Source organism: Anticarsia gemmatalis, chromosome 1, assembly GCF_050436995.1.
Source record: "Anticarsia gemmatalis isolate Benzon Research Colony breed Stoneville strain chromosome 1, ilAntGemm2 primary, whole genome shotgun sequence".
Classification (NCBI taxonomy): Eukaryota; Metazoa; Arthropoda; class Insecta; order Lepidoptera; family Erebidae; genus Anticarsia; species Anticarsia gemmatalis.
In genome coordinates, this window is record NC_134745.1 from 10,637,950 (window position 1) to 10,654,832 (window position 16,883).

The 16,883-nt window shown below is 34.8% G+C and overlaps 1 protein-coding gene across 6 annotated transcripts in view; it reads right to left on the minus strand.

The window, feature by feature from the left end:
- LOC142975745 (uncharacterized) overlaps positions 1 to 16,883 on the minus strand; it is a 73,912-nt gene that overhangs the window by 7,616 nt on the left and 49,413 nt on the right. The window contains exons 1-3 of one of the 6 annotated variants that reach the window (XM_076118814.1): positions 15,032 to 15,149; positions 10,591 to 11,285; positions 5,933 to 6,083 (exon numbers count right to left, since the gene is read on the minus strand). In XM_076118814.1, the coding sequence (XP_075974929.1) occupies positions 5,933 to 6,083; positions 10,591 to 11,145 (706 nt within the window). In that variant the 5' untranslated portion in view covers positions 11,146 to 11,285; positions 15,032 to 15,149. Of the gene's footprint in view, positions 1 to 5,932; positions 6,084 to 10,590; positions 11,377 to 14,854; positions 15,150 to 16,883 lie in introns of those variants that run through there. The other 5 variants (XM_076118798.1, XM_076118805.1, XM_076118788.1 and 2 more) reach the window with 5 other exon arrangements.

Sequence of the window (16,883 nt, forward strand, 5' to 3'; positions counted from 1 at the left end):
AGGTATGCGAACCGTTTGCATCAAACTGTATGCTTATTGCAAACGTAGCCTTACAGAGAGCGAAGATACGGTCCGGTGAAAGCTTGGTTCAAGATGTCACGGTGCGGCACTCCTCCACCGGTGTCAGCCTAGTATCACCATTAATCCTTATCGTGGTTGCACAACACATATACATAACTAATGTGACGATAGTAGGTAACTAGATACGCTCCCGTTTCGACTTAGCTCAGTGTCAAAGGTGAGCTAGAACTTCCTCGACGAGTGCCGATGTCGACTTGTTTTACAAATAAGGAGTTTGTATTTGTACACAATCTCCAAACTTGGTACTACATTAATGATATTGCTTTAAACTGGTATTACTTGAATCTTCTTTGTTTTTCCGTGTTCATTATTAGTTCGAGATAATCCTTATGCTACATTTAAATGAAGGTACGTACCGACTTATAAGTTCTAATAAATATAAAGATCTGAGCGGTAATATTCATTTCTCTTTAACACTACATTGGACTCAAAACGGCAAAATTAAAATCCAAACACTTAACTAGTTCTAAATATTTATTAACTAAAAGTAATAAGGACAATTTGGATTTATGGAAACAACTTTATGGAAACAATCTAGGAAGTGAGAGACTATAACAATACAATAATTCAATCAGATGTTGTGTTAATGAAATTTCTACATATTAGGTACGAAATAGGCAATGAATGATGATGTTCACTGATCAGGCGTATCAATAGGTAATTATTTTGATTAATTTGAATAAGTTTTCTTTAGGCTTTGTGTAGTGTGTTGTAGTAATCACATGTCATCATATTTATTTGTTCTTCATAAATGTACTCAGATAAGATTATATGTTCTACAGATTAAAAATATGTGTCTAGTTTCTGAATTAGAATTTTAAATAGCTGCTAAACAAGATTATTGCTATGATCTATGTGAAAACAAATGATATTTATGCCATCTTTTTTGAACTAAACAAATAAAATACTTTTTAAAAGAACAGCCTACAATGACATTAAAAAGCCATTAGAAACAAAGGAATTTTGCGTGTAGCTTTCGTTTTGTAGCCTTTGGGACTTAATCATTTATTGTCATAGATACCGCAAATGAAACCGACCTCGCGATCAATATTTTCAAACTAACTACCTCTAAATAGGTATAATAAATAGCTACTAATTGCATTTACTAGAAAAGCAATGTTTAATACAAAACGTGACATGATTATAATGAAGAAATGATCGCTTATCAAAGTGTTAAATGTTGATTTTTATCTACAGTCCGTTAATTATCTGCGCGTCTTTTGTAAACTACTTAGATTTATTAAACTATTGACGGATGCTGATTTGATGACTATTAGATAATATTGAATCCATAAATTCTCTTCACGATTAGGTAATGTATTTAATTTGTCACTTTAAAGACTCGTTATTGCTATTGTGACTGACTGAGAGTGTAATGTGATTACTTCAAAAATAACAGTTTTTTTCTGTAGCTCGATACTCTACTACTTTCGACTACCGACAACCTGTTAGCTGTCGAAAAAAATTGTATGACAATTGGTTCAGCGCCTCTAGCGGGCGTCGTAGAAACTATTTTAGCAGAACATTTTATAATATGTCAAACTCTCGATACTCGATAGTAATGACTGTCCAATCGTGCTACTGAATTAATCACATTACAGACTTATGGATACGTCATAGCTTGTAGATTTTCATTAATAAAGTTCTACCTACATGTTATTACGTGCAATATTTTCTCAGAAGTGTGATCTAATGTATGGGATGTAGTTTACAGGCTGTCGGTCCAAGTATTCTAGTTTGTAGGTAATTAAAATGATTATACGTTACATAACAGTGCGAGGTGTGTGCTAAATGAAACCCAATTTGTGAACGAATGGCGTGTAAGCCACAGAACTGAATAAAGTGCGACGTCCATTACAAAGCAAAATGTTGCTAACTTAGGCTTACAGCATGTATTATAAATGCGACAGTTTGTAAGTATGAAAAAATGTATATATGTTTGTTAATCTTTCAGGAGAAGGCTACTGGACGGACTATAATGATATTTGGCACACTGAGCTTTAGGGAAAGCTTATGACCAGGATTATCTTCCGGGAAATCTTTCATTAATGTTTTAAAAATAAATTACCACCAGTATTGTAGGATTGTTATTACTCTGCTGAAATAGATTGCGATCTTTTTTTACTTGTACACGATGTCCTCTTACAAGTGCGGTGGATGACGTGTTACGCGTAAATAGTACCAGAACTTGAAAAAGGGCTTTAATTATGTATAAGCCGATATTTTTGTATCTAAAATAATGGTATAACCACCTTTTTACCTTTTACACAGACACTTACTTACAAACTCGCAGTACAAGGTGTTCCTTACATAGCCACAGAGTCATTAGCTAGTTTAGTAGATTACTTTACACGTGAGACGTTTGAAACCTACAGGCGACCACACCTCGCTAGAACATTACACGTGCAGTTTGTACATACTATAAATTAGGCCCTTAATTTCGTTGCAATTATATACTGCCGATATTACTATCGATAAATTGTTTCGTAATACTGATACATGTTTAAACTGTAGTACAATAAAGCTGATATTATTTCTGTATTTTAACTTAAGTATTTCCAATGTATTAAGGTTCGGCTTATACCCTAAATTACATAGGTTATTACCCCGTAGATTGGGGCAATCATTATTAAAGGCAATCGGTATTAATTGAGATATTTGGGTAGTACTACGCTTGGGATTAGACCGCTTGTAACTAGAGAATTCTATTACTAAAACTTCTCACTAAATCTATTAGACAATATTTCTTACTTTCAAAAATATTACGACAATATGCAACTTTAAGTTCCTTGACTTCATCTCTCACGACAATGACTCAGATTGCCAAATGCCACGCATGATCACAAATTAAGTTAAACATTTGATTGTTATAACAATTATTTGTTGATTATTGTAATGTACGACAAAGCGAAGTAATTTGCATCCACGGAGATGCAGCCTTCAATTTATTTCATAATTGATTTCGCACGTATTACGTATCTCCACGTTTGCATAGAGCTTTGGAGTGAGAGCACTGAGTTTTATAATCCGAAACTTAATTCATTTTACATGGGCGTGGATCTTTTTCATCCGCATTGTAATAACTTAAGGCATTCTTTTGAAATTAAGAAAAGCGGCGTTTTGTTTTCTATAAGGTTTGTTTGTAAGTAAAAGTATAAGTTATCTTCGGTCAAATTAATTAATTAAAATGAAGTCATACAAATAAATACTATTCGGTAGATTATTTTTTACAACACATAAGACGTTTCCTGTGTTGAGCAAGGGTTAAAAATTTTGTAAATTTTTCAGAGTGGTTTTGAAACACTGAATAGTGAATATTGTATATTTCTATAAAGCGCGACAGCGGGATAGAAAGATAAATAGAAAGAACGTTATGTACTGATCATCTAAAAATGTATAAAAATATAGTTTATTAACACCTATTGTTGTTGATTATTACTAATGAAGTCCATTATTCGAAGAACACACTACTAGCAATTGTGTTTCTACTATTGAATTGTGTTTATAAATAATAACAAACAATCGCTGACTAATGTAAGCATTTATAATTGCAGTACGCAAAAACTACATTAATTTATTTACTACAGTCATTACTAATAATCTAGAAACCAAAAAAGCTTTTTACTCCTAAACTATATTTTGTGTAATGTTAATGATATTACTCAATGTTAAAGCACGTTACATAAAGTGCAATGTAACAAGATGTCATTTCATCTATCTAAAAAGGAAAAGAAATGAGAAAAAGTGGATCAAGTATAAAAATAAACCTGCCTACATCCTTTATGGATGCACGAGAACATTGGCGAGGTCAACTTTCGTTTTTACGTATCCTTCGCAAATAAAAACACAATATGAGAGCAACAAAGGAGACGGAACGCATCCGGTCACACGGGCGGTGCGCGCTGCCGCCGTGCGCCTGCGCACCCCACGCAATCAAATTATTGCTCGCCACGATTTTACTTTACCATTTAAAATCTGTTATTAAAAAATCCCTTCGCGTGTGAGATGTGAAAGTGGCTGAATATTTATGAAGAGATCAAAAGTTTCGAGTGCCTTGTATTATTCTTATCAAAGTACACTCAGCACATGAAAAGGACTATAATTGCTTTGAAAGTTATTTTACGATGTTTCAGCTTCCGTTTTGAGGGCAATTACTTGAATTTAACGCAAAAATTAACATTACAGAACTTTCTATATGCAAATTGTGAGATATTTTTAGATCAGGTCATGTCTGTCAATGAATCAAAAGTATTAATTAAATGATGTTATGACAGACTTTATTGTGATGAAGTCTTTACGAAACTGGAATCCAATTACGTTAATGTTTGCAGACTAATAAAAGTCTATTACGTGGCGGCGAATATTATTTGGGTTTCAATGTGAAAATTGGGTATTCAGCACTTAATTTTAACTATGACTTCATTGAATTATGGATATGATGATACAAAATCAATATATTATTAAAATGGTCAATGTTATAGGCGACTCGTCGTTTGTAGGTTGTATGGAGCGCATCGAGCGCCGATCGTGGCGGGCCTCGTTACGTAGGTATAAGCTTAACCTCTGACACCGCTCGTGCCATCCGTCGCTACTCCGCCCCAACATCAACAGACGCCTCGACAACATTATAATAACGACTTTCGATCAAGAATGTTGAATAGCGTCTGATATAATCGATATTATCACCGTCAAAATCTACATGGGAATTTGTATTGGTTTACGACTGAATCAGTGGCGGAATAGAGAAAATGATGTTATAGCGACAATATTAATGTTAAGTTACAAATTATACTAAAGTAAGTTATGTACTCTCGGAATAAATCTTAGGCAATTTTAACCATGTTTAATATGTTTACAAATGAATATAATATTAAAGCCTTTACCCTCGCCATAATCCAAAAAATGTACAAAAGTGGAATTACTCCTTTTACTTGTCTGCAAACTCATCTCTGACTTTTAAGTTGCTCTTAATTTTAGGGCCTATAAAAATTTGACTAACTGAAGGAATTACACATCATTTTATTTTCGTAATGGGCTGTTCAAAAGTGACAATGTTTCATAAACATTGTTGATATATGTGAGAAAACGAGAGTAAAGATCGAGTTGCAATGACCGTAGTAATAACAGTATCCGCGCGATACCCACGAGTACAAATATGTGCGGTATGATGCAAAGCTACAGATATTGGGGCTTTATGTTTGGGAAATTGAAAGTTCTCGACGTGACCAATTCGACAAAGCCTTGTAAACACCATATATGTACATACTGAGAGAATAACTACGACTAACCGGAATTCTGTTCCATAAAAAGCTCTAAACAATTTTGATACGTGCTATGATTGTCTAATAGCTGTTGCATAAAAATGCGCTTAATTTACTTAAATGCGCTTTGCCATTTGAGAGTGTGTTCGTTTTATGATTTATGAAATAATAAAAATACAAGTGGATTTTACTCGTATAGATTGTATCTACGAGAAAGGTAAATGGAGAATCGACAGCAGGTCGTAAATAGGTAAACGGGTGAAAGGTATAGAAAGGCGATAATTCACAAAAAGGTGCAGTGGTAACAAAAATACTGATTCTGTGATAAGAAGTTGGCAACCGTTAATAAAAAATGTCATCGTTCGATATTCTAGGCCACTGAAATAAGTTAGATACTCTCTTAATTAATAGGCCTGAAATAGATACTTTCTTATAAAAAACGCACTCAATATTTAACAGATTTGAACGGATATTTTGTGACACTGCTTTATAATAGTTGAATTAAGTAAGTAAGTGTCTACCTTAGTATTGGAACCTGAGTGTTTATAATCATTGCCTATCATTAATTAGTGACTTTTACTTGTACTTACCAGGCATAAGGAAATATACGAAGACTGCTAGCGCGATGCAGACTGCTAAAAGCGCGACGGGCCACCGCAGCAGCCGTAATACGCGCGTCACCTTCCCTGCGCCTGCGCTGCTGTCCGCCGGCACGCGGTACAAACTGTCCGGGTGAGATCCCTGTAGGCAAAGAAAGAAAATGATTAATGATAATTTCCAGCAAAACATTTTCTCAGGCTTTGCTTAATCACTTTCAATCATCATTACCTTAGGGTGCATTGCCAACTATAATCTGAAGCACCTCAGACTAACTCGGTTCATAAGACCACACAACAGAACCGGGTAACGTATTTAATTGAGCTTATCTTCATATATTTGAGAATTCAAAGCATACTCTGGTTTAGATTAAGTTTTATAAATGCTTAAATATACATGGGATATGTTACCACGAATACCGCAGCTGAAATATAGCCAATAAGTAACCATATATGGTCGAGACATAGAATTCGCAATATCGTTACATATGCGAGCTATTAGTTATAATGACTTAATAGCTGTACCGAATTCCGAGATAACGATCACAATAAAAATTTAAAGATATGTATATTTAACCATAACAGTCAATACACCCACGCGTCGAACGAATTATATGCAATATTTATTCAAAACAACAAAATCGTATTGTATTCATATCAATATAGTTACGTGATGCTCAAAAAAACATTTTATTGTGTCATGTATAAATGGAAGAAAGCTCATGTTGGTGCAGGTCATAACTTTAATAAAGTACCAAAAAATGGCATAATTTATGCAAGGTTATCATCTCCTACGCAGGCAATACTGAAATAAATTACTTACTCATAATGACATGTAAGTTTTTAAAATGCATTGAGCGCCGTGCAATGTCTTTTCTTATTACCAGAATGCTTTAGAAAGTTTTTATGTGGAATAGGCACAATAAATCGAAATTCGAGAAAGAACGGAAGCATCTGTAAACATCACATAGCGACACGGTCTATGGGCCATAGACTTATTTATCTGTCGTTATTATCATAAAGACGGCCAGGAATGTGGGCGATATTTAAATTAATCTAATCGATTGTAATTCGCTTCTGATTTATCGATATGTTTTAAATATTTTAGAGCAATAAATTGTAACTAGACTGGATTTTGGTTGTTGAAGAAAGTAACATGATTATTAAGACTAGATTATATGCATATGACGTAAAATAAAATATTTCTTGACAAATGTGGAACATCGTTAAGTATGTTGTTGTTTAAATCATCTTCTGAACATAGAGGTATAATATTATGACAACTTTACGCTATCGCGTTATTTGTCATCGTTATGTAACCATTAATTATCTCAGTTTACATTTCTTCCGTAAACTTAAGACTTAGCAGTTGAAACGTACGATCGTGAGAAACATCTAAATACATTGTAACATCTTGTTAAAACTTACTTAATATGAAAGAGATTACTACGATTTTTTGAGGCAGTAACTCATTGATTTATTTTATACTAGAGGCCGCCCGCGACTTGGTCTGCGTGGAAACCCTTCTCGTGTAAATCCCGATCCCTCGGGAACTCCGGGATAAAAAAAAGTAGCCTATGTGTTATGGGTCTTCAGCTACCCATATACGAAATTTCATCGTAATCGCTTTAGTAGTATTTGCGTGAAAGAGTAACAAACATCCATAATACATACATTCTCACAAACTTTCGCATTAGTAGGATCTATTAGATGAATATTATTTTGGTAAACACTAATCGATTAGGAAATATTTAACAGAAATAGTGTGTTTGCGATGCATCGTTCTGATATAAATTACATCGGTATTGGTAAACGGGTTTAATCTTATGTTGAACGTTCGTGTAAATTGTAGGACTCCCGCGGCGCTGTATCATCTTAATCCATACAAATTACATATTAACTGTCAAAATATTTGAATATATATATTTTAGAATTCTATTCTTCAACCGTGTAATTTAAGAGTGCTTCTGGATTTCATGTTAACGACGTTAAGCAATAAAGATAAGTTGATGGTTAAGCTACCGTAGGAATAAACGAGGTTATTAATGCTTAATGACAGATAATTATATGAGATATTATGTGCTATTAATGAATCCCTGGTATGTTCGTAAATATGTTTATATTTAATTTCACTTTCCCGCGACTTCGTCTGCGTGGTTTTCAGTGACAGAATCACACGAATATTCAACCCCTCTCCTAACCCGTTTTTCGCGATAAAAAGTTGGAGTTCTATAGACTTATCCTGTTTCTCAAGGCCAGTTCTATCTCTGTACCAAATTTCATTGAAATCGGTTCAGTAATTTAGATGTAAAAGCGTATCAGACAGATAGACAGAGTTACTTTGGCATTTAAAAAAAATATAAGTAGGAGCTTACCAAATTCATGAGTTACGGATACTGTTAAACATCTTGGGCAAAGTTTTATTATACACTAATAAGCTCTTTTGAGGAACTGCTTCATGATATATTATTCATTATACATTCATCATAAAAATAATAAATAATAAAATGTAAATATATGTTATGCGAGCTGTCGATGTTGTGACTATAAACTCAACAATGCGCATCGTAATATCCATAAACCGAGTATTTTCTTCACAATCTAGGTCACCCGTTTTATATTTCCAATTATAAGAGTCATTAATATTTTCCTCAACAATAAAACGGCGACTTATGATGTGGATCGTGAGATAACTGTCGATCCTACGCCTGTGTCCAATCATTAAGGTTGTTTAATTGCATATTGTCGCAATATATTACTCGAAAAAATATTAACAAATCAACAACTTTGTATCGTATTAAATAACAGATATACTAAACGTTGAATCATCATCTGTCGTGGTTTTATGATTTCCCTCAAATTATGAGGCTTCTGCGATTGTATTTATTTGTTCGCGATTGAATAAGTTGTGAATTATGTTTAAACACATCATTCTTGTTTTAATAATGTTAATGTAACGTTATTACGAAATAATGATCGTATTATTGAATAATGTACATAATTATCACATAAACTTCGCGAATGTTTAAGTCTCATATAGATATTTTGTTTTAGAAGAAGCAAGGAGTTAGATAATTATATTTTTTATTCAAATTTCCTGCAAGCTCATTAAAATAACATTTATACAACAGTAGTTTTAAAATAACTTATAACTCAGCAATAAATAGACGTAAATAGATATTTTAGAAACAGTTTTGTGGATGCGAAGGATTAAAACTGGAATAATCCGTTAAGTTTTTACTTTTTATATTTTATTTTTCGTCAGGAAAATACATTACTGCATGTCCCGCCCCAGGGGGGAAGCGGGGCTCTGCTGGGTTCTCCCGCCGGCCATGCATACCGGCTTTAAATTTGGGCATACCGACTAAAAACCTGACGGTGTTCCGTCGTTCCACAGTTTTCCAGAGTTCCGTTCAACAGTCACCATAAAGTGGCCAAGACCTACCTCCAACTGGATACTCCGCGTCCAAGTTTTTACTTGCTCAATTCAGTGTATGTTAGTATGCGGAAGGCATTTGGCCATAATGTAACTTAGAGCTTATCAACGCTCACACATGTCCCACTTTCAGCACGACTAGATATCGCTATCATAATTAGTTTATGAGCAACCACCTTATAAAATGCAGTAATATACATTAAAATCTGGTTACTTGTAGTCCAATTAACCAGCTCTATTACTACACGTAATCACACGATCCTTCTATATGAAATATTAACATGTTTAGAATGTTCATCCGGATTTTATAGGCTGGGACGAATTCAAATAATTATAGAATTAATTCATTGATTGGATTTAAGGAAGAGAAGGGAAGCCATAGCACATTTTGGGTTATTCACCACCTCGACACAAGAAACTGGACACACGTGTGTGACGGACACGCGTAAAAACTAAAGCGTATCCACATGACGAAATAATTAGTTGTACTTATTTTGAATTTCACCAATTGGACACATGTGTGTCCAGTTTCTTGTGTCGAGTTGGTGAATAACCCCACATTTTAGGCTTGAATATTTTATTTTTACGTTTTATAAATGTTCGAATATTAATACATTGTATTTCTAGAGTCTACAAAACGTGAAGTGAGCTAACGTTCTTTTTATATAACCATCAGCATCTAATCACCGTCGATTTAACTCAAGATTTTGACACAAATCTGCTGTCGGAAGTTTATCAAATTTATATTCAGTTTTGAAGATAATCTCGTAAGATTATATGGTATTAGCGGATCGGATTTTATAATAGAGTCATTTCACTTCTCACCTAGCTATATTAGCGCGTTAGTTTTGTTTTTATTTTGAATGATTTAACTCATAGATACGAAATATCCAACCATAAACTTTTAATGTATTTTGAAGTTTGTTTAAACTGTTTTAAACACTTTTGCTGTACCCCACGCACATTGACATTTTATAATTGTTAGATAATCGCGCATATTTGTGGGATGACTAATATTTTATATACTATCTTCATTAATATAAATGAAGCGAAAGAATTTCACAGTACATAAATTATCTTTTATATAATTACCACTGATGTTACCTCAAAATTATGAATTTATTTACAATAAAGTATATTAAATTGATAATTAATTAACACGATATCACTGTCACTGAATTAAAATGTACAAAAATAGAATGATATGGTCGCATACCTGAGCAGCGAATGGTTTAACATCCCTCGGTTTGGAAAAATATTTGTCGAGTTTAGTGTCGTAGCCGGCAATGAGATCGTTGACTGTAGGGCTAGGCATCGCGCGCACTCTGTACGTTCCGTACTGTTCGCCGTGCTCGGATATAGTCGGCAGATTGGCGTTCGGCGAGCTGCAGCTGCTGCTCGAGCGTGAGTAAGCGTAGTTGACAGAACCGTCCGCTGGATTTTTCGGTTTCTTTGTGAATGCGTATCGTCTCGGCCGCTCCTCCGTCGGCTTTAAATCGTACGTCTCGAATTTTTCCGATACAAAGTGTTCTTCTACGTCAGTAGTAGGCACAAAACGCAACAACCTAGGCTCTTTAATTTTTTTCTCGTATTTGACAGAATCAGTTTCGTTGTCTAACTGAGCTAAGTTCAACGTATGTTGTAGCTCGTTGGCCGATCTGTGGTTCTTACGTTTGATTTTGCGATCGTTGCGTGAATGGACGTGATCGTCTACTATCTCCGACTCAGAGGACGGCCTGTCCCCGTACAACACATAATTTCCGTTCACCATGTTGTAATGACAGTTAAATTAACAGATGCAACTTATATTGAAAGTTTCTCCCCTTGCACAATCATCGTAACATTTAAGAAAATCCTATAGATTCAACTTTGTTGAGATGTAGTGTTAACGAAGTCGAGTTAACAACAGAACTACAATGTTACTGAGGTTGAATGAAATCGATTATGGCGAATGCAGATTGTTTGTTTGTCCGGTGTTTGTTGAAACAACGGAATTCTTTAGCTGTAAAATGTATGTGATTAATCAGAATATGCGGGCAACGACAGGATACAGTCTTGTTTACCAACATAATGACTTATGTCAACAGTACTCAGTAGACCTGAGATGCTCTCTCAAATAGTCTGTAATACAACTGAAATTGTTTAAATGTTACCTACTAATTATTGCGGGAATTTCGTAACGTTTTATATACATATAAACAGTAATTTCAGTAACCCGTAAATAACGTAAATGTGTAATGAGCGTTTTCATTGAAACAAGCAATGAGAACATTCTCTATGTTGTAAACAGCAAGTACCACATACCGGCGACAGATAACATTCGTAGCGTTATGTCGGCCATTATTGTTTAGGCGTAGTTCCCGCGCTTTTTGCCCCCTTTACGCGGGAACGTTCTCAGTAAAGCGCGTGCGCGACAATGGCGGTCGCGCGGGACACGCAACGAGAGTGAATTGCTTCGATTGTGCAACCCGTTGGTACTTTATGCAACTGATGTACCGTTAATGGTACAGATGCACTGATAACTTGGTTCATCTATTACACTACACCTCGTATTTCCTGATCCATACTGGCGCGAAATGGTCTCAAGAAAATGTTACATAAACGACGAAGATGGTGAGCGCGTTTTATACACATTTAGTGCGATGCAATTTTAATATCCAACCTCGTTTGTCTAACATTAAATTTTGATTAAATTTTAACGAATGAGGAGTAACATCAATTTCTGTATATGTATTAGTATTATTACATGCATTATTTAAAACAATATCACAGATATTAATGTAACAAAACGAATAGAAAAGAATACGATAATTGGTCACTACTTATTGCATTGTAAGTTTAAAGGAAACCGCTCATAAAAATATTGCTAACTAATTGGATTCAACTAAATTTATAACAGGCCGTTCCCTGCCTTCCATATTAGTATTTGGTGCGCATGTTTTCGTGCAACATTCTAGATGAGCACTAATAGCAAATTGATTAAGTTTGACGTGTAGATCGATATCATACACGTTTAAAGTATCCATCACCGTGAGAGTTGGTGTGGAAGCTTCGACTACGCAATGACTAGAAGCAATGTAACTATTATTTAGATAATTATTATAAGAGACAAACGCCATAATTTATATAATCGCTAGCATTGTACCTCTGTAATGACGAGCCTAGTCCTTGATCTATGTGTAGGCAGTTGTTTCGTAACGTATTATTATTATAATTCAAGCCCAACCTGAAGTTCGTCGGCTCGTCTCTTGCTATTTTATCATTGTATCTGTGACCTAACCCTACACACTATTGTGTATTCAAATACCTATTATAAAGTTCATTCCTTTGTTCACATTTGAATGTTATTTCGGTCGGCAATACTGTAACTTAATTCTAATTCCGTAAAAAAACGATATTGATATTTAGATATACAATAGTCAGTAATAGGTACGGATTTTCCTAAAGGTTATAGGTAAAACGGAAGGTCGAGGTTATACTTTGTTTATCTGATGGCCTGTAAAGAATTGTAGATGAAACATAAACTGTATTGTCGAAAATTTAATTCACAACAGTACTATCTAAATATTTCATGGTTATGAGCGATGAGATAAAAAATACAATTGCATTTAGCTGAGTCTTGATGAATATGTTTTTAAAGAATAGTTAAAGAAGTTTTTCAATACATAGGTAGGATGAATAAGTATGTGCTATAGATTTTTTATTATAGGCTACAATTTGGTATCTTTGGTTCGCTGCCTATAACGTAAAAATAATTCAATATACTTCCTAAACTCAAATTTAGAGTTTTTAAAGAGCAGCTCCCTGCTTTGTGGAAAAGCATCGTTTGTGACTTTCAGACGCCGAAAATAGAATTTTATACCTCCGCTCCTCTTTAATTATACTCTCGTTTAATATGACAAATGATGACAACCCAATTTAATCTAAAAACAATAAGTCTTTGTAAACTACATTCATTGTGGTGATCTCACGATAAATATGGCTTATAAATAGTCGTATGCGACAGAAACGTCAGGTTTATTGTGTTTAACGGGCAGAAGAGAACACTAGGCGTCAAATAGCCCATAATGCGTAGCGGTATTCATACAGTAACATCGTCACAAGCCAGTGAACACCGCGGTCGTGTTATAACGCCCAACATACTACAAATCGCCTAATTGGAAAATGTATACTAATGATGTTTGGGTTTTCGCGCGGAAACTGTTGCTTTCGATTAGAATGGGCAGTATTTATAACTCAATTTTAAGTAATTGATATAGATGAATTGCTTCATTTTTTAAGGTATAATCTTTAACACACTCAGTATGTTTTTTTATCCTATTAGTGTCCTACTGCTGGGCAAGGGTCTCGTCACAAATGAGGGAGGGGTTAGGCTTTGAGTTCTTAGAGTGATAATAACATTAATTAATTAAATTAGTATAACCTTTCAGCAAAACGGATTCTAGACACTCTTATTTTGTTGATGTATGGGAATTATGATATGATGTCCTTGCTTTTCTTGATCTACCAGATGAGCAATTAAAGAAGCTCAATCTTTCAATGAAAAGTTCTGAACCACAGAATGCGATTAAGTATCGATGGGTGCTTGTAACGCATGGTTGACAAAGTTTGCTTTGACACAGGGGGTTGGTCTGTGGTCGCCATAGTGATGCGTCCACTGATTGGTATCGTGCGAGTTATTGGAGCATTGAACTGTGACACCTTACAATTAGCATCCAGTCTGACCGTTAGCGGTAATGTAAGTAGTTTCAGGAGAAATCGACGCCGGGTCATCGACTCTACGATAATACAGCGAAGTGTGAAAATTGTAGCATATATTTCAACCTTATTGGCGGAAGTTTGCCGGTGTTATAAATAATGTATAGCTATTTGATGGAGCACCATTTGTTTTGTATAAGAGATATGTACTGTTCGTTTACATAAATTGTTGCCTACAAAAAGTCTAATGGACTAAATTGTATTTGTAACATATTATGTATATTAATACGGCGATGTGTTCTGTAATGAGTAAAATCCGTATTTACGGGAAGAGGTTTGATTTTTTTTCATGTTTGTTTTTGAATAGAGTATGGTAGTAAAAAAAATATACACAGAGGGAAAATTAAGGAGTTACAATGGTACAATTGTATCATGTCTATCACCTATTAATTCTGCATGAATACGACGTCATTCAAATACGAGAATTTACAAACACCCGTCCAAGATTGTTCCGCCCATATACTGTGAAAATTAAAATATTAAGCACACACCTACATACATAAGTACACTACGCTTAATTAAATATTCAGCCCTAGAGATGATTTGCGCGGGTATCATCATAGGGGATTGCTGTAACATCTATGTGATAGACATAAAACGTAACCCTGTTTATTGTTTCAAATACTATACGTATGAAGTACTAAACAATGAGTAGCCGCTTTGTGTTACTGTTTGTTTACAACAACACTTAAACAAAAATAACAAACAACGTTGTACGTTACTCCATACTCTGCGGTTTTCCATCAACGATTGAAAACGCTTAAGAATGTACAACAAACAATCAGCATTCAATAATATGAGTCGATTGCTCAACCGGCGCACAGATAGCACAGTCCACAACACAGTAAACATAAACAAAACAACACTTGTTTTGAAACACGAACGAACTGTAGACAAACCGTCGAGTGCTCGCTAGCAGTGGAGGTTGTAGCAAGTGAGGTGTTGGCATGTGGAGTAGACGGTGCAAGGCAACGCGTGCGACTGAACGCGCCTTTAGATGAGACTCCACCACCGTTGCACCACCACGCATTGTCAACACAACCGTGGAAACCCGCTAACAGCAATTTGCGCAATCTATTATATCCAGAAGATAGCCATTTTGAGTGCGATTATTGCCCGCTGCACATTAAATAGAACAAAACAATAGTTGATGTTGATTATAGCGCAACACTAAATATTGTGGGAACTGGTTGTGATTGGCGCGGGGCCTTAAGGTAAGCGTTCACTAAAAGTATAGCATTCAAATATTTAGTGTTTAGTGGAGGTCACTGATGTTACACAGAACATTGATTGATGGTGCGCTGAAGACAGTTGACACCTGAGGAAACGCTGCTACAATCAGATTAAACCTTGAATCAACGGTATTACACAGGTTGACTGTTTGACAGATTTCATATGATATTAAAGGTTTACATAATAAAAATTTATTGCTTTGCTAAACGTTACTGTACTAGCAATGACGATAATCAAAATAAAATTCTAGAATAGAATAACGAGGCTTTGTATATTCTATACATGTTGAAAATCCTATAATTATATTTTACTTAAGAGAATTTATATCTGATTACTATTTTCATCACCGACTACAACTACGACATTAATATATCCAACAACTCAATATGAAGACTCATACATCACCAGAAAATTCCAAGAAACTGTAATACACATAACATGAACAAGCATAAAATATTGCACAAAATAATTACAAACAAAAAATGTATAACAATCAAGAGACGTTTGTTCTCAGAAGACATGTGCCAGTTCCCACCGGGGAGCGAGGCATGTGTCCATTGCATACCAGTTTCCGACAAACAATCGTTATAAAAGCATTTCATTTCGTAAAAAAGCCGCTATTAATTCCCTAGTGGAAGTAGTTTTAATATATTAGTGTCACTTTGCATAGGTTTTGTTTAGCAATTGGCTCAGAAGAACAGGAACAATAAGACATTCGTCAAAGTGTAAGTGGTGAACGTGAGTTGTGAACATTTCAACAATTTGTTACTGCATGTGATTTTGTTCAAGTGAATGTGTAGATGATTGGTAATAAGCTTAGAGGTATGCGAAGACATTGCAAATAAATTACTCTTGTAGATGGCGCCTAAACTATTACGATTCTAAATATAGATTCAGTGGAATGTGGTATCTTTCAGTTTCACGATTGATTAGCTGATATTGGGACTGTAAGACTGGCTTTTTATTCAGATTTCGATGGGTTCCATCATCAATCCGACGGGTGTCTTCACATTTTCAAACATTATTAAATATTCACTTTTTTTGCAACACCCATTGATAAAATACAAATTGGAAGAACCTAATTTTTATTTTTTGCGCATCAAATGACCACTAAATATATGAATGTATCCGCATTTATTCCGGAAAAACCGTAAGCAGTGCTGAAACAAACACTATCAAGAAAACCTAAAATAATTATGCGTATATAAGTGGAATACGGAATAATACTTTAATGTTATAAAGTATGGAAACGTGTGATCATCACGGTTATTTAATGAGTGCAGGCGCAGAAGCACAGAGGCGTATACGACAGGTGAACAAAACAAGCAGCCACTTGTGCAAGTGTGTATCATACAGACGAACACACAAACAGACATACACATAATAAGTACGCGATATAGTAATTATGTAAGTGTGTTATGATGCTTGTTTTAATTTGAAAACATACTATAATAGCATGTATCTTTACAAACGTAAGTTTTGTTTGCATCATATATGATTAGGTTCGTTTTTGTGGAA